The 19,394-nt window shown below is 38.8% G+C and overlaps 1 protein-coding gene across 1 annotated transcript in view; it reads right to left on the bottom strand.

Moving 5' to 3' along the window:
* The window catches only part of LOC107178962 (zinc finger protein 658B-like), a 41,983-nt gene extending 26,454 nt beyond the window's left edge, over positions 1-15,529 (bottom strand). Inside the window, 4 exon segments of the mRNA XM_042964481.1 lie at positions 9,640-9,766; positions 12,318-12,383; positions 12,794-12,900; positions 15,489-15,529. Coding sequence (XP_042820415.1) covers positions 9,640-9,766; positions 12,318-12,383; positions 12,794-12,874 — 274 coding nt within the window. The 5' untranslated portion in view covers positions 12,875-12,900; positions 15,489-15,529.
* Between the last annotated feature and the right edge of the window lie 3,865 nt (positions 15,530-19,394).

Genomic DNA, 19,394 nt, shown 5'->3' with positions numbered 1-19,394 from the left:
TGAGGTGTGGAGAGTGCAAAGAGCTAATAATTCCCAAGAATTTAACAGAGATGGTAGGGCTTTTAAAAAATATGGAAGAGTAGCTCATTCCTTTTTGTCAGCTCTTTTATGAGTATCTGTATGTCCTGAATAAGTGTGTAAAATAAATCTCCTCAGAGGAGATGTCACAAATGTAATATTGTATCTTCTCCATTCCCAGTCACACTCACCTCAGTGCTGGAGCTCCAGGCCCCATCCTCCAAAAGACCTGCACAGAATCTGTGCCATTTTGTGGGACCTCATTCCCAGTGGGGCAGGGACTGGTCTCATTTCACAAGCAGACCAGAGCACAGCTAGCTAAAACACACCCTTCTGCTGGGGACTAAACACTGCCTACAACAGGCAAAGAGAGCCTATACAAACAATAAACTGAAGTAAAAAGGCCAGGACTCAATAGCTGAGTACATACAACACACATAGGAGACATACCCTGAGACACTGGGTCCTGGGGAACAGAGGGCCCTCCACTGCCAGGGAATACAAAACCTCTTCTTCGTAAGGCCATTACCCTCAAGAACAACAGACCTAGATGACTTTCCTAACACACAGAAACAGACAGAAAGAGTTAGACAAAATGAGGAGACAAAGAAACATGTCCCAAGTGAAAGAACAGGACCAAACCACAAGAGACCTAAGAAAAACACATATTAAGTAAATTGCCAGATAGAGAATTTAAAGTAATGATCAAAAAGATACTCAACGGACTTGAGAAAAGAGTGGAGGACATCAGTGAAATCCTTAACACAGAGATAAAAAAAAAGAACCAGAGATAAAGAACACAATAAATGGAATTAAAAATACACTTGACAGAACAGACTACATGGGGGGGGGGGGGGGTGGCGCCTGGATAGCTCAGTCGGTTGAGCGTCCGACTTCGGCTCAGGTCATGATCTCACAGTTTGTGAGTTCGAGCCCCGCGTCGGGCTCTGTGCTGACAGCTCAGAGCCTGGAGCCTGCTTTGGATTCTTTGTCTCCCTCTCTCTCTGCTGCTCCACCACTTGCACTCTGTCTCTCTCAAAACCAAACATTAAAAAAAATTTTTTTTAAATAATACTCTATCCAGCAAGCCTATCATTCAGAATAGAAGGAAAGATAAAGAGTTTCTAAGACAAACAAAAACTAAAGGAGTTCATGACCACTAAACCAGCCTTACCAAAAAATATCAAAGGGGACATTATGAGTGGAAAAGAAAGACCATAAGTGACAACATGAAAAGTAAAATATGCATAAACAGGAAAAACAATTATTTTTGTGAAAATCAGTCAAGGTATTCATTAACCAAAGGATGTAAAATATGACAACATATATCTAAAACATGGAGAGGAGAAGAGTAAAGAATGGGTTCAAACTTAAACAGTTATCAACTTAATATAAACTGGTATATGCAGAAGATGTTATATACAAACTAATGTTAACAACAAAACAAAAACCAGTAATAGGCATGCAAAGAACAAAGAGAAAGGAATCCAAGTATATCACTAAAGAAAGTCAACAATGTATGAAAGACAGCAAGAGAAGAAAAATCAGAGAAAATCTATAAAAACAACTAAAAAAGTAACAAAATGGCAATGAATATGTATTTCTCAATAATTAATCTCTGAATGTAAATGAACTAAATACTCCAATTAAAAGACAGAGTGAGTGGCACCTGGCTGGTTTAGTCATAGATCATGTGACTCTTAATTGTGGGGTCATAAGTTTGAGCCCCACATTGGGGATAGAGATTACTTTAAAAAAAAAAAAAGACATAGGGTGACAGAGCAGAAAAGAGACCCACCTATATGCTGCTGACAAGAGACACATTCAGACTGAAAGACACCTGCAGATTGAAAGCAACGGGATGGAGAAACATTTATCATGTAAATGGATCTCAAAAGAAAGCCAGAGTTGCAATACCTGTATCAGACAAAATAGACTTTAAAACAAAGACTATAACATGAGACAAAGAAGAACACTATATAATAATAAAGGGGTCAATCCAACAAGATATAACAACTGTAAATATTGATGTACCCAACATGAGATAATCCAAATACATAAAACAGTTAATAACAAACGTAAAGGAACTCATTGATAGTAATACAATAATAACAGGGGACTTTAACTTACTTTAACTTACATTGAGGGACAGATCATCCAAACAGAAAATCAACAAGGAAACAATGGCTTTGAATGACACACTGGACCAGATGTATTTAACAAACATATTCAGCACATTCCATCTTAAAACAGCAGAATACATTCTTTTCAAACGCACATGGAACATTCTCCAGAACAGATCACAAATTAGGCCATAAATCTGTCACATTTCCATACGCTAATAATAAAGCAGCAGAAAGAGAAATTAAGAAAACAACTCCACTTACAATTGTACCAAAACTAACAAGACACCTAGGAATAAACCTAAGCAGAGAAGTGAAACACCTGTAGTATGAAAACTATAGAATACTGATGAAAGAAATTCAAAACAACACAAAGAAATGGAAAGACATCCCATGTTCACGTTGGAAGAACAAATATTGTTAAAATGTCTATACTACTCAAAGCAATCTACACATTTAATGCAATCCCTATCAAAATACCAATAGAATTTTTCACAAAATTAGAACAAACAATCCTAAAATTTGTGTGGAACCAAACAAGATGCTGAATAGCCAAATCAATCATGAAAAAGAAAAGCAAAGAGATGGGCACCTGGGTGGCTCAGTCGGTTGAGCGACCGACTTTGGCTCAGGTCCTGATCTCACGGTTTGCGAGTTTGGGCCCCGCATCAGGCTCTGTGCTGACAGCTCAGAGCCTGGAGCCTGCTTCGGATTCTGTGTCTCCCTCTCTCTGTGCCCCTCCCCCTCTCATGCTCTGTCTCTCTTGGTCTCAGAAATAAATAAACATTTAAAACAATTTAAAAAAAAAAAGAAAGAAAAGCAAAGCTAGAGGAATCACAATTCCAGATTTCAAGTTACATTACAAAGCTGTAGTCACCAAAACAATGACACTGGCATAATAACAGATACATAAATTAATGGAACAGAACAGAAAACCCAGAAATAAACCCACAATTACATGGCCAATTATCTTCAACAAAGCAAAAAGGAATATCCAATGGGAAAAAGACAGTCTCTTCAACAAATGGTGTTGGGAAAACTAGAGAGCAACATGCAAAGGAATGAAACTGGACCACTTTCTTATACCATACACAGAAACAAACTCAAAATGGATTAAAGACCATTAAACCATCAAAATCCTAGAATAGTGCATAGGCAGTAACGTCTCTGACATCAGCTGTAGCAACATTTTCCTAAATACATTTCCTGAGGCAAAGGAAATAAAAGCAAAAATAAATTACTAGGACTACATCAAAATAAAAAGCTTCTGCACAGCAAAGGAAACAATCAACAAAACTAAAAGGCAACCTACAGAACAGAAAATATTTGTAAATGATATATCTGAAAAAGGGTTAGCATCCAAAATATATGAAGAACTTACACGATTCAACACCCAAAAAACCAAATAATCCAATTAAAAAATGGACAAAAACATGAACTGACATTTGTCGAAAGAAGATATCCAGATGGCCAACAGACACTGAAAAGATGCTCAACATCTCTCATCATTAGGGAAATGCAAATCAAAACTACAATATGACATCACAACTGTCAGAATGGCTAAAATCAAAAACACAAGCAACAAGTGTTGGTGAACATGTGGAGAAAGGGTAACCCTCTTGCACTGCTTTCAGGAATGCAAACTGGTGTAGCCACTGAGGAAAACAGAATAGAATTTCCTCAAAAGTTAAAAATAGGACTATTTTGGGGGCGCCTGGGTGGCACCTCACTTCAGCTCAGATCATGATCTCGCAGTTCACAAGTTCGAGCCTCATATCGGGGTCTGTGCTGACAGCTCAGAGCCTTGAGACTGCTTCGGATTCTGTGTCTCCCTCTCTTTCTTCCCCTCCTCTGCTCATGCTTGCTCGCTCTCTCTCTCATTCCCTCTCTCTCTCTCAGAAATAAACATTAAAAATTATTTTTAAAAAATAGAACTATTTTACAATCCAGTAATCACATTACTGGTATTTACTCCAAATTATTAAAATACTGGGGCACCTGGGTGGCTCAGTCAGTTGAGCGCCAGACTCTTGATTTTGGCTCAGGTCATGATCTCTCCCTCCACTGTGTGTGGAGTCTGCTTAAGATTCTGTCCCTCTTCCTCTATCCCTCCTCCACTCACACTCTCCCTCCCTCTCTCAAAACAAAAATATTAAAACACTAATTCAGAGGAACACATGCATCCCTTTATAGCAGCATTATTTACAATAGCCAAATTATGGAAACAGCCCAAGTGTTCATTGACAGATGGACAAGATGTGGTATATATGCATGATGCAATATTAATCAGGCTTAAAAAAAAATGAAATCTTGCCATTTACAATGACATGGATGGAGTTAGTGTATAACGTGAAGCAAAATAAGTCAAAGAAAGACAAATACCACATGATTTCACTCATATGCAGAATTTAAGAAACAAAACAAAAAAAAGAGACAAACCAAGACAAACTACCCTTAACTGTAGAGAACAAACTGATGGTTACCAGAAGGGAGGTCAGTAGGTATATGGGTGAAAAAGGTGAAGGGGATTAAGAAGTTCATCTGTAATGACGAGCAATGGATGATTCATGGAATTGCTGAATCAGTATATTGCACACTGGAAACTAACGTAACTGTAACTATGTGGAACTACAATTTTTTAAAAATTTCAATATATTGGTGCAGAAAACCTATAAAAAGTTATGAACAAGTGGGATTCATCCTAGGAATTCAAGGTTGGTTGAACGTTCCAAAATTTATGTAATTCAGAATACTACCTGGATAAAAAAAGAAAACTCATGTGATTATTCTAATAGATACAGAAAGAATATTAGACAAATTCCACAATGATTAAAACAAATCTTTTAGAAAATTCCAGCAGACTACAGAACTTCCTGAAACTGATAAAGCACAGCTATAAAAAAAACAGTTAATTATGCCACAACGAAGAATGAATTCTTTACCTCTAAGATTACAAACAAGACATGAATATCTTCTCTCACCACTTGTATTTAATGGTATATTTGGTAATCCCATAGTTATTAAAGAAAAAGAAATAAAAGGCATACAGTTTCAAAATGAACTTATCCTTTTTCACAGATAACATAATTGTGTATGTAAAACATCCTTGGGAATCTCCAAAAAATCTACTGGAATAAATAAGATTAGCAAAGTTACAACACACAATGTAAATATACATAAAGCAACTGGATTTCTATTTACATCCAACAACTGGAAAACCAAATTATAAAATAAATGCCATTTATATCATCATCAAAGTCATGAAACCCATCTACCAAATATGCAGAAAACAAGTACAATGAAAGCTGTCACTCCAAAAAAAATTAAAGGCGTAAATAAAGGGAAAGATACAGGCATACCTCGTTTATTATGCTTTGCAGATACTGAAATTTTTACAAATTGAAGACCTGTGGCAACCCTGCATCAGGCAACTCTATTGACACAATTTTTTTCAATAGCATTTGCTCACTCCATGTCTCTGTGTCACACTTTGGTAATTCTCACAATATTTCAAATTTTTTCATTCATTATTATTATATCTGTAACTGCGATTGTGTGATCAATGATCTTCGATGTTACTATTCTAATTGTTTGGGAGCACCACAACCATGTAAAATGGAGAACTTATTCCATAAATGTGCATTGTGACTGCTCTACTACCTGGCCATTCCCCATCTCTTTCTCTCTCCTCAGGCCTCCTTATTCCCTGAGATACAACAATATTAAAATTAGGCCAATTAATAACTCTACAATGGCTTCTAAGTGCTCAAGTAAAGGGAGGAGTTGCACATCTCTCATTTTAAATCAAAAGCAAGGAAAGACTAAACTTAGTGGGGAAGGCAAATCAAAAGCTGAGATAAGCTGAAAGCTGGGCCTTTTCTTTGTTTTTTAAATTTTTTTTAACCTTTTATTTATTTTTGAGACAGGGAGAGACAGAGCATGAACAGGGGAGAGTCAGACAGAGAGAGACACAGAATCTGAAACAGGCTCCAGGCTCTGAGCTGTCAGCACAGAGCCCGACGCGGGGCTCGAACTCACGGACCGCGAGATCATGACCTGAGCCGAAGTTGGCCGCTTAACCAACTGAGCCACCCAGGCGCCCCAAAGCTTGGCCTTTTGTGCCCAACAGTCGGCCAAGTTACAAATGCAGAGGGAAAGTTTTTGAAAGAAATGAAAAGTGAGACTCCAGCAAACAAAATGAATGATAAGAAAGTGAAACCACCTTATTGCTGATATGGAAAAAGTTTGAGTGGTCTGGATAGATCATCAAATCAGGTACAACATTCCTTTAAGCCAAAGCTTAATCAAGGGCAAAGCCCTAACTCTCTTCAATTCTATGAAACCTGAAAAAGGTAAGGAAGCTGCAGAATAAAAATTTGAAGCTAGCAGAAGTGTCTGGAAGAATTTCATTCCAACTCTTATGGATGACTTTGTGGGGTTCAGGACTTCAGTGGAGGAAGTCACTGCATATGTGGTAGAAACAGCAAGAGAACTGGGATTAGAAGTGGAGCCTGAAGATGTGACTGAATTGTTTGAACAATGAGGAATTGCTTCTTATGGATTAGCAAAGACAGTGGTTTCTTGAGATGGAATCTATTCCCAGTGAAGATACTGTGAAAATTGTTAGCATGAAAAAAAGTTAGAGTATTACATAAACTTTGTTGATAAGCAGTAGCAGGGTTTGAGAGGATGGACTCTAATTTTGAAAAAAGTTCTATGATGGGTAAAAATGCTATCAGACAGCATCACATGCTACAGGGAATCATTCATGAAAGGAAGAATCAATCAATGTGGCAAACTTCATTGTTGCATTATTTTAAGAAATTGCCACAGCCACCCCCACCTTCACTACCAATCACCCTGACCAGTCAACAGCCATCGATACCAAGGCAAGACTCACCACCGGCAAAAAGCTCAGATGATGGCTAGTGATTTTTAGCAATGAAGTATTTTTTAATAAAAGTATGTGCATTGTTTTTGGACCTAATGCTACTGCACACTTAATAAATTATAGCATAATGTGAACGTAAACTTTTATATGCACTGGGAAACCAAAAAATTCATTCTGAATTTGAAAAAAATCAATCTAGGGGCGCCTGGGTGGCGCAGTCGGTTGAGCGTCTGACTTCAGCCAGGTCACGATCTCGCGGTCTGTGGGTTCGAGCCCCGCGTCGGGCTCTGGGCTGATGGCTTGGAGCCTGGAGCCTGTTTCCGATTCTGTGTCTCCCTCTGTCTCTGCCCCTCCCCCGTTCATGCTCTGTCTCTCTCTGTCCCAAAAATAAAAAATTTAAAAAAACGTTGAAAAAAAAAATTAAAAAAAAAAAAAAGAAAAAAATCAATCTAATTATTTGGACTCAAATTATTTCAATATTCACTTTGTTTCAATGGTCTGGAACTGAACCCACGGTATCAGAAAACTCAATATTGTTTTATGTCTTTTTTTATAGAATTTTTTTAAATGTTTATTTATTTTGACAGAGAGAGAAAGTGGGGAAGGGGCAGAGAGAGAAAAACCCAAGTAGGCTCCATGCTGTCAGTGAAGAACCCGATGCAGGGCTCAGTCCCACGAACCATGAAATCATGACCTGAGCTGAAATCAAGAGCCAGACACTTAACCTACTGAGCCACCCAGGCGCTCCTAAAGACTCCATATTGTTAAAATATAAATCCTTCCCAGACTATCCTAAAGACCCAAGACTATCTCAACCAGAATTTTAAGCAAAGTTATAGAAAAAATGGACAGGAGATTCTAAAATTTATATGGAGGGGCGCCTGGGTGCCTTAGTTGGTTAAGCATCTGACTCTTGATTTCAGCTCAGGTCATAATCTCACAGTTCCTGGGATCAAGCCCCTTGTTGGGCTCTGCACTGACAGCGTGGAGCTTGCTTGGGATTCATTCTTTCTCTCTCCTCCCCACCTCCACCTACTCTGCCTCTCCCCCTGCTCTCCCCCCAAAATAAATAAACTTAAGAAAAATACAATTTACATGGAAACAACAAAGAATGTACAATAATCCAAATAATTTTGAAATGAAAAACATATTTGGAGAACTAAATATTCAATATTTGGTAAGTTTTCACAAAGCTACATAATCAAGGTGTGCTATATTCAAACAGACCCATTAAACAGAACAGACTCCAGATCTAGAACTACAGAAATGTGGTCAATTTGTCTTTGACAAAGGTGCCAAGGCAGTTGAATGGAAAAGTAATCTTCCAGAAAATGGTGTCAACATAACTAGACATAGAAATGCAAAAAATGAACCACAACTCTTATTTCACATCATATGGAGAAATTAAAGAAAACATAGGAGGAAGAAAACACAGGAGGAAACAAGAAAACATAGGAGGAAATTTTACTGACCTTAGATTAGGTAAAATTTTCTTTAAAAAGATACAAAAACCATAAAATATAAAAGAAAAACCAATGATACATTTAAAAACTAATGAAAAACTCTGCTCTTCCAAGACACTATTAAAAAAATTAGAAAAAGCATACGATAGGTAGAAAACGTTAACAAAGTATTTATCTGATAATGGTCTTATATCTAGATTACATGAAGAATTCTTCCACCTCAGTTAAGACCAAAAAGAATAAAAGAAACACCCTAATTTTTAAAGAATGGGCTAAAGATTTAAACAGACCTGAAAAAGGAAAATATATGAATAGCCACAAAGCCCATTAAAAGATGTTCAACTTCATTAATTATCAGAAAAATACAAATTAAAACCCAGTAAGATACAAAGACACCCACTAGAATCTTAAATAAAAAAAAAAAAAAAAAAAAAAAAACTTACAATACCAAATGTTGGTGAGGATGTGGAGCAACTAGAACTATGATACATACACCCCTAAAGGGTATGCAAACTGGCACAGTCACACTGGAAATATCTGGCAGTTTCTTATGAAGTTACTCCAAGACCAATAGCACCATACTTCTGGGTATTTACACAGGAGAAATGAAAACAAATGTCTACACGAAGACTCATACCTAAATGGACAGAGCAACTTTATTCCTAACAGCCCAAAAGGAAAAAACCTCTATTCTATCAACTGGGATATACATGGAAGATAAACTGTGGTAGATGCATGCAAAGGCATACTAGTTAGGAATAAAAAATGATCCGTACAAAAACATGCATAAATCCCAAAATCTACATGAAAGAAGAAAAAAGTAAATACTATATGATGTATATAAAATTCTAACAGGAAAAAACTATTGCGATAGAAAGTAGATCACTGGTTGACAGAGCCAGGGAGAGGGATCAGGAAAAAATGACTACAAATACCTACAAGGAAACTTTTCGGAGTAACAGCAATATTTTATCATTATTTGGTGGTAGTAATCACCTACAGGCATCTCTAAAACTCACAATTATACACTTAAAGCTACTGACTTTTACTCTGTTAATTATACCCCAATACAATTTAAAAATTAAAAAGGAAGGAGAAAACAGAATTGCATTCTTGAGGAAATCACATGGTAAGTTCTGCTCACCCAATGAGACCAGGTGGCTGTAGTTCTCCAGCATCACATCTCTGTATAGGGTTCTTTGAGCAGGGTCCATCTGGTGCCACTCCTCCTGGGTGACCTCCACAGTCACGTCCTTGAATGACACTGATACCTGTAATAACATACTTTCTATTCAATCTGAGGGGCTCAAAAACCGGTAATATGGAAAATGCCTTGGAAAACTAATACATATTATGTTTACTGTTGAGAATTTAAAACAAAATTTTATAAAGTATGCCTATTATGGCCCTATCATTATCTTACACTAGAATTATGCTAAGCAAAATTAGGCAGAGAAAGACAAATATCATATGACCTCACTCATATGAGGACTTTAAGATACAAAACAGATGAACATAAGGGAAGGGAAGCGAAAATAATATAAAAACAGGGAGGGTTACAAAACATAAAAGACTCTAGGGGCACCTGGGTGGCTTATTGAGTGTCCGACTTCGGCTCAGGTCATGGTCTCACAACTCGTGGGTTCGAGCCCTGGGTCGGGCTCTGTACTGACAGCTGAGAGCCTGGAGCCTGCTTCGGATTCTGTGTCTCCCTCTCTCTCTGCCCCTAACGCACACTTGCATTCTGTCTCTGTCTCTCTCAAAAATAAGTAAACATTAAAACATAAGACACTCTTAAATATGGAGAACAGAGGGTTACTGGAGGGGTTGTGGGAGGGGATGGGCTAAATGCGTAAGGGGCATTAAGGAATCTACTCCTGAAATCATTGTTGCACTATATGCTAACTTGGATGTAAATTTAATACATACATACATACATATATATATATATATATATATATATGAATACACAGATGGATTTTACACTGCATTGTTGGTTACATGATTTTGAAACACAAAAGGGAGGTCTAAAACTGATGTATATAATCATTGCAATCACACACATAATCAGAGCAAATTTTGAAGACAGAAAGAAGCCAGATTCTAAAACTTATATGAAGAGGTAAAGGGGGACTTAGAATATCCAATATCCAATCAATTATGAAAAAAGTTTGGGGGATTCACATTACTGATTTCAAGACTTACCTTAGGGGCGCCTGGGTGTTTCAGTTGGTTAAGCATCCAACTTCAGCTCAGGTCTCATGATTCATGATCTCATGGTTCATGAGTTTGAGCCCTGTATCAGGCTCTGTGCTGACAGCTCAGTCTGAGCCTGCTTCAGATTCTGTTTCTCTCTCTTGTTTTGCCCCTCCCCTGCTCACACTGTGTGTGTCTCTCTCTCAAAAATAAACATTGAAAAAAAAAAAAACAAAAAAAAAACTTCTCTTGAAACAACAGTAATCTAGGCAGTATGTTAGCAAAAGGACTAACACAGATAAGAAGAGAATACAGATTCCAGAAACAGAACCACAAAGAATATAAAGTGAAATAATTCCCAAAAGAGGTGCCAAAGGAATTCAGTGGAGAAGGTGTATTCTTTGCAACAAATGTTAGACATACGTAAACAACATTTGCAACAACAACGCAAACAACATTTGCAACAAATGTCAGACTATGTAAACAAAACTAAATAAATAATCTTGGCCTATCCCTTGTGCCATAAGAAAAAATGAACTCAAAATGATCATAGACCTATAAAACTTCTAGAAACCGGAGAGGAAATCTTTGTGACTTTGGCTTAGGAAAAGATTTTTTACATATGACCAAGACCAAAAAAAAGCATAAATAATAAAAGCAAAAAGATTAAAGATTTTGAAAAGTTGATTAAAACACTTCTGATCTTTGAAAGACACATGGTAAGAGACACAGGAGACTTCTGACCATTTAATAAACTGATTTGATATTCAAAATCTTCACATAAAAATCCCCCCACCAATAACAGGCAATTTTTCTCATATAAAATACAGGGGGAAAAACATTAGCCAAAGAAAAAAAATAAGTAAAAATGTGTCCTATACTTATAGGCTAATATAACCACAACACCAAAATTGGAAAGGAACACATGAAAAATTAGGCTCACCTAAATTACGATACAGAAATAAGTACCAGCAGAAAGATCACAGCCAACATGTATACAAGCAATTCACCAGCAAGGGTGTGTACAGGAAATCGACAATATTTAAAAATTCATAATGCTATTCACAATACTTACAGATTAAAGGAAACAAGCTATGTCTTTATTTCAATAGATATAGAAAAAATTCTCAATATAATTCAAAGCACATTCATGACTCAACTGAAATCTAACCCAACTGGTAACTGGAGGGAATATAATCATCAACAAAGGTTACCTACCCAGAACCAACAACAAACATTAAGAGCTAATATTGAAACTGTATATTTTCTCCCAAAACTAGCTTTATCCTTATTTCTCTTTTTCCATCTAATGTACAGACCCTTATAAGCCCCATTAAAATCAATACAGTGCTGGGGCGCCTGGGTGGCTCAGTAGGTTAAGCGTCCGACTTCATCTCGGGTCATGATCTCACGGTTGGTGGGTTCGAGCCCCACGTCGGGCTCTGTGCTGACAGCTCAGAGCCTGGAGCCTGCTTCAGATTCTGTGTCTCTCTCTCTCTCTCTGCCCCTCCCCCATTCATGCTCTGTTTCTATCTCAAAAATAAATAAACATAAAAATTTTTTTTAAAATAAATAAATAAAATAAAATCAATACAGTGCAATGTGGAGAAAGAATAAAGAGCTCACCTGAGATGTGTTCATGCTGCTGCTCTTGGGAAAGTGCAGAGGGCTGTACAGACTCAGCTGGGAGGCCTGGGGAAGAACGCGCAGAGACACATGTCCATGTAAGACTCAGAAAACATCATGTGGCCTAAGACCTACAGCTTTTCACTGGCTAAACAAATTTTTCTGCGGTTAAATGATAACTTAGTGGGGTTTTTTTTTCTGAATGATCAACAGAAACAACGCAAGAACTAGTATTCATTTAATGCATAAAGTACATGAAGGATAAGGCATTGCTCCTTAATTAAAATTAACAAAATATTCAGGCTGTATCACTTAACTATTTTCCTAGTAACATTGCTTAGCTCTTAAAAGAGAAAATCCACAGAAAGCCCAATAAAAGGACTATGGAATGCTTTAAGGCAAGAATTTTTCATTAACTTTCACTGGGTTACAGTTTCTCAAAGGGTCCTTTTCATAAGATGCTTTTGATGACTTACCAGTGAGAAAGTGAACTGCACTGTGTTTTCCTCCTGGCTCTGCCACAAAATAGGTGTCACCTGACAAGTCACCACTAACATCCAATTTCTTTACAGCTTCTAAGAGTCTGTAGCAGATAACCAAGGAAAGCCTTCATTAGTCCTTATTTTAGGATTCTCTGAGTTCAAGATAAGTCAATATTGTTACTTGTGGTGATGGTCACTTGTGAAGGACACGTATGAGAGCAGTGCAGCATCCGTAAACAGTGAAGAATGAAGGGAATGACGGCCATTTAGCAAGAGTGGTATCAAAACAAACGCAGGAAACCTCATTTAAAATGGGAGTCAGGAAGCCCTGAATGGGGAGCTCTCACACATGCTCCTTTTCCTGCATGAACAAGGTTAAGAATCATCTTACTTTGCACATAGGAATTTGATTTCCTACTTTTAAGAAAAAGACGGAAGATCCCTCCCCAACCCAGCAAATAGGTACTAACCACTGGCTTGCAGCCAATAAGTGCCACAACCGCAAACTCTTGTTCTTTTCCAATGGACTTTTATTCCAAACCCTCCCCATTTTCCTCCCAAAACCTAGTGAAAGTTTACCTTCCCTTTGTCTCTTTGGACTTGCCTATGGTTTGCCATAGTTTGCTTGTCCCCCATTGCAATTCCTCTGCTATTCCCAAATAAACTCAATTTCCTGGTAAAATAACTGGCTATTTTTAAGTTTTGACAACAGGACACAATTTCCACCCTCTGGCTGGTTACCCCTTAACCCCAGATCTCACCCTCACAAGTGCAAGTTCCTGAGCAACATACTTCTGGGCCACCCCAGCTCCCTCTTCTCAAAGGTGGCCCAGATCCCCCACCATCACACAGTGTGGTGGCTTCTGGATGTGGCAACATCTCCAAATCTGAGCAGGGAGGATCAAGAACTACTTCTGACAGCTCTGCTTTTTGCTTCTGCTCTTAAGGTCTAGCGAGGAGGATAAGAACAGGGATGCTGTTGGCACAAAAACAGACACATAGACCAATGGAATAGAATAGAAACCCCAGAAATAGACCCACAAACGTATGGCCAACTCATCTTTGACAAAGCAGGAAAGAACATCCAATGGAAAAAAGACAGTCTCTTTAACAAATGGTGCTGGGAGAACTGGACAGAAACATGCAGAAGGTTGAATCTAGACCACTTTCTCACACCATTCACAAAAATAAACTCAAAATGGATAAAGGACCCGAATGTGAGACAGGAAACCATCAAAACCTTAGAGGAGAAAGCAGGAAAAGACCTCTCTGACCTCAGCCATAGCAATCTCTTACTCGACACATCCCCAAAGGCAAGGGAATTAAAAGCAAAAGTGAATTACTGGGACCTTATGAAGATAAAAAGCTTCTGCACAGCAAAGGAAACAACCAACAAAACAAAAAGGCAACCAACGGAATGGGAAAAGATATTTGCAACTGACATATCGGACAAAGGGCTAGTATCCAAAATCTATAAAGAGCTCACCAAACTCCACACCCGAAAAACAAATAACCCAGTGAAGAAATGGGCAGAAAACATGAATAGACACTTTTCTAAAGAAGACATCCGGATGGCCAACAGGCACATGAAAAGATGTTCAACGTCGCTCCTTATCAGGGAAATACAAATCAAAACCACACTCAGATATCACCTCACGCCAGAGTAGCCAAAATGAAGAAATCAGGAGACTATAGATGCTGGAGAGGATGTGGAGAAACGGGAACCCTCTTGCACTGTTGGTGGGAATGCAAATTGGTGCAGCTGCTCTGGAAAACAGTGTGGAGGTTCCTCAGAAAATTAAAAATAGACCTACCCTATGACCCAGCAATAGCACTGCTAGGAATTTATCCAAGGGATACAGGAGTACTGATGCATAGGGGCACTTGTACCCCAATGTTTATAGCAGCACTCTCAACAATAGCCAAATTATGGAAAGAGCCTAAATGTCCATCAACTGATGAATGGATAAAGAAATTGTGGTTTATATACACAATGGAATACTACGTGGCAATGAGAAAAAATGAAATATGGTCTTTTGTAGCAACGTGGATGGAACTGGAGAGTGTGATGCTAGGTGAAATAAGCCATACAGAGAAAGACAGATACCATATGGTTTCACTCTTATGTGGATCCTGAGAAACTTAACAGAAACCCATGGGGGAGGGGAAGGGAAAAAAAAAAAAAAAAAAAGAGGTTAGAGTGGGAGAGAGCCAAAGCATAAGAGACTCTTAAAAACTGAGAACAAACTGAGGGTTGATGGGGGGTGGGAGGGAGGGGAGGGTGGGTGATGGGTATTGAGGAGGGCACCTTTTGGGATGAGCACTGGGTGTTGTATGGAAACCAATTTGACAGTAAATTTCATATATTAAAAAAATAAATTAATTTAAAAAAAAAACAAAAACAAACAATTGGCCAGTCCACAATCACATCCATGCAAGCACACATCCCTTCCTTCATCCATCCATTCATTCATACTAATGTTTCATCTCCCCATAGGTGTAAAGTAACATCAAATAAAATCATTATTCTTTAGAATTCTCAGCAGAAGTCACATTTTGAATATCTGAAAAGTTCTAAGAAACTATAAATGCCATAGAAAAACTTCTTTTTTCTAAACTTAAATAATTTTCCCACTGCAAGAATACATTTTTTTTTTTGGCCACACTATTTAAAGAAAAATTTTAGTACCTTGGGTTCATCATTCTGTGTTTCTCTCAGAAGTTCCCTTTGCTGAAATCAATAAAGGGTAGCATGTAAAATATATTTTTGAAAGGACAAACTTTTAAAATAATTTAAATACCATTGGTGTTCCTTACCCTGCTCAGTTCACTGAGGTGTTCCTTAGGGATAGAAAAGAAAAGAGAAACAACATTAGTGAATAGGGATGTAAGTGAGTGAACATCTGTAAGAAAGTGTACCTTGCATTGTGCTGCTGCAAATTAAAAAATAAATATGTTTCTCATGAATGCAAAAAAAAAAAAAAAAAAAAGAACAGGGATGCTGTTCCTGGAGACCTCAATTCGAACATCACAAGAGCTGCTTTGTTCTAAAATAAATTTGTTTCCCAAGATCTGGGTCCTGGGTCAGGGAAACAAATTCACTTTAGGGCTACAAACTTGACTCTTGGAATTCACTGTGATTTCAGACAATCTGCCACTGCAGGAAAAGCTAGGAGCCTCTATCTGAACCAAGGATTCTGATGAGGTACCAGAAATTCCAGACTACATAGGACAATGTTCTAAGTCCATTCACATTCTCCTTCAATTTTATCGCTGGGTGTTCAGGGACAGGTCACTCTGCTAGGTGCTGTGAAGGCTGTATTGGTGGTTTTAGGCAGGTGTGATATTTAGACGAGGCCTGAGATTTAAAGCACACCTTCCCTTAAATCAGAGCTTCCTCACAGCTAGCTTGTAACCTGAGCACATGGCTCTGCCAACCTCAGCCTCGTTTGCTTCCTTTTCTTTTTTAAATGTGGATAGTTAGCCAACCTCATAAAATGGTTGTGATGTTTACATAAGCCACCCAGTGAATAGAAGTGTGTCTTCCGAATATAATAGCAGTTGCCACTTCTGAGTTGGCTGTTTGCTTTACAGGTAATAACTTCTCTAACTCGCATAACAAACATTATTTTCAGAAGAGAAACCGGACGCTTACTCTGGTTCCTTCGGCCGCCCCTGCCTACAAGGGTAACAGAACTGGAATTTACCCCGGGTCTTTCTAGGTCCAGAAATCGGGTTCTCACCGCAGAAAGCTCTTCCGCGCTTTCGGGCTCACGGTGGGAATTATAAACAAGTTTTCCCTTCCCGCCGCCATGGGCTTTTCTCGAACCGAGGGTCTCTGCATACCCAACCCCTCACCTGCTTCTGGCGTCATTCAGCCCCACCTGTGCCCCAGGTGCCCAATGGGGACCAGGGGTCCCCCAGAGGTCTTTGATGGCTCAAGCATTTAGAGTCCGGCCTGGGGAATTCCCGAGGCTTCTATTCCTTTCTCCCCGGCCACAAGCCCCCTCCTCCATGCTGGTCCCAAAGCCTCCCAGATTTCGCATCAGCCCCATGCGCTCACTTGAGGTTGGAACCCATGCCATCGCGCCACCTGACCACCGGACCGCGGAAAGCACTGACGCAAAGAGGTAGGATAAGGTAAGTACATGCGCAGATGGAGCCCGGACCGGTTCCCAGGATGCTGCGCGACGAGCCAGGTCCATACCGCCAGACTACATTTCCCGTAAAGCTCCGCTCCCGCGCCTTGAAGTGACCTGGCAGCGTATCCTCTATCTGAACAGTTGAAAGATGTGATCTTGACGATCTCTCCTTCCCAGGTTTTCTCAGAATCGCCAAACGTTAGGGCTTAAACTTGAAGTTTACCGCCAAATACAATACGTGGTCCTCGATCAAATCCCGATTGAATAAACAACAGCTGTCAAAGGCTTTGGAGACTGTCGAGGAAATCTGAATAGGCACTGGGTTGCTCTTAGGTGTAAAAATAATTGAGATCACATAGGAAAACGAGCTGTCTCTCTCAAAAATATTTTTTTTAATTTTAATAAAAATAAAATAATATTTAAAGCTGCCAAGAGAATTTAGATTTGTAGAGGTATCTATTGGGAATAAGGCTGTGAAACTTAAGTAAAATAATTTAAAATGAAGCACAGTAGTACTAAATTTAAAAGATTTTCTCCTTTACCCCAAATTCCAGTTAGGCTCCTTTATACCTTCTTTTCAACTAGGTCTATCAACTTTGCCCTATAAATACTTGAACAAAATTCTAAGTCTCTAACAGCTCAAGGTCACATACTTAGGATGACACTAAGAGTGTTTTTAGAGGGCCTGCCTGAAAAACTCAAGGCTGCCAAAAGAATTTGTTCCAGCCAACACCTGAAGGACCCCTGTCTCTCAGTCTCTGTAGGAGGGTAAGAGCCTAATTTCAACGAGTGCCAGTTAGCAAATCCAGGTGGATTTCAAATGGACCAATTCTCCCTTCTGCTTTTTGTAATTTTTCACTTCCCTCATTCTACTGAGCTCCAACTCACCCCCTTTCTGTTCCCTCCTTCTTCCTTTAAAACTCCCAGTCACCTCTGTACAAATTGAAGTTGAGTTCAGTTCTCTCTGGAATCTGTTCCCTGTCGCAATTGGATATTACCAGTTTACCAACTAAAATCTGTTGTTTAATAGCTTTATCTTTAACATACAAAAGAATGGTATCTGTAATCTGCAGGGCTTACTCAGGAAAGAAAGAAAAAAAAGCAAATAAATTTTTCAAAAGTACATAATACATACAAATATACACAACCCAAAATAAGAAAATGGTTATCATGCAAATTACTCACATCCCAGAGATGACTCTACTTAAATCATGTGAGCATTCTCTTATTACCGAATTAGGGACATATGGTCATTATATTATAGGAACTTTGTTTTTACTAAGTTACACCTACTTAGAATATTTTGGGTGTTAAATAACAAAAATTCAACCAACTACATTTTAAAGATGTAAAATTGATTCATTAATTGATTCATGAATCAGACAGGACCCCATCTAGCAAATAGAGGGGAATTCCAAAGGGCTACAGAAAATGAAAGGTTATTAAAGGCAGAACAACAAAGTCATAAACAGAAAAAAAAATTATTTTGGGTGAGGTATCTTCCTTTGGGGACAAACGAGTCTTATTAGGTGGATTACCTCATCTTCTTTTGGGGAATAGAGAGGGCCTATGTGACAGATTACCTTACTGTTGCTGACCAGAAAAGTCCTGACTGACTGGCTAAGACTACATTTCTGGAGGAAGTTGAAACTGCAATTAGGTTAGGATTTAAGCCCCAGTGGTCTGGCATAAATGACTCCACTTTGGGCCTGTGGTTTTCTTTTCTTTTTTTTTTTTTTTTTTTTAACGTTTATTCATTTTTGAGACAGAGAGAGACAGAGCATGAACAGGGGAGGAGCAGAGAGAGAGGGAGACACAGAATCTGGAACAGGCTCCAGGCTCTGAGCTGGCAGCACAGAGCCCGACGTGGGGCTCGAACTCACGGACCGTGAGATCATGACCTGAGCCGAAGTCGGACGCTTAACCAACCAAGCCACCCAGGCGCCCCTGTGGTTTTCTTTTTAACAGCATATCTTGGGTAAATATTTTATGGCATCAATTATTTATGACAATGATAAATAGATTTTTCAAATTAGATCTTATTCACTAGGGGAAAAAAAGAAATAGAGTCATTAAAAAGTTAGTATGATCTATGAGAACACAAACATAAAGTTTTAGTCCTGACATTAAGAAGAATTTGAGGGGTGCCTGGGTGGCTCAATCGATTGAGCGTCAGACTTCGGCTCAGGTCATGATCTCATGGCTTGTGAGTTCAAACCCCCGTTGTGCTCTGTGCTGACAGCTCAGAGCCTGGAGCCTGCTTTGGATTCTGTGTCCCCCTCCCTCTCTGCCCCTCCCCTGCTTACAATTGTTCTCTCTCCCCCTCTCTCAAAAATAAAAAAATATCAACAAAATTTAAAAAAAAAAATGGGTGCCTGGATGGCTTAGTAGGTTGAGCGTCTGGCTTTGGCTCAGGTCATGATCTTGCAGCTTGTGGGTTCAAGCCCCGTGTC

The sequence above is a fragment of the Panthera tigris genome, chromosome D4 (assembly GCF_018350195.1).
Source record: "Panthera tigris isolate Pti1 chromosome D4, P.tigris_Pti1_mat1.1, whole genome shotgun sequence".
Lineage (NCBI taxonomy): Eukaryota > Metazoa > Chordata > Mammalia > Carnivora > Felidae > Panthera > Panthera tigris.
This window is presented reverse-complemented; position numbering and strand designations above follow the sequence as displayed.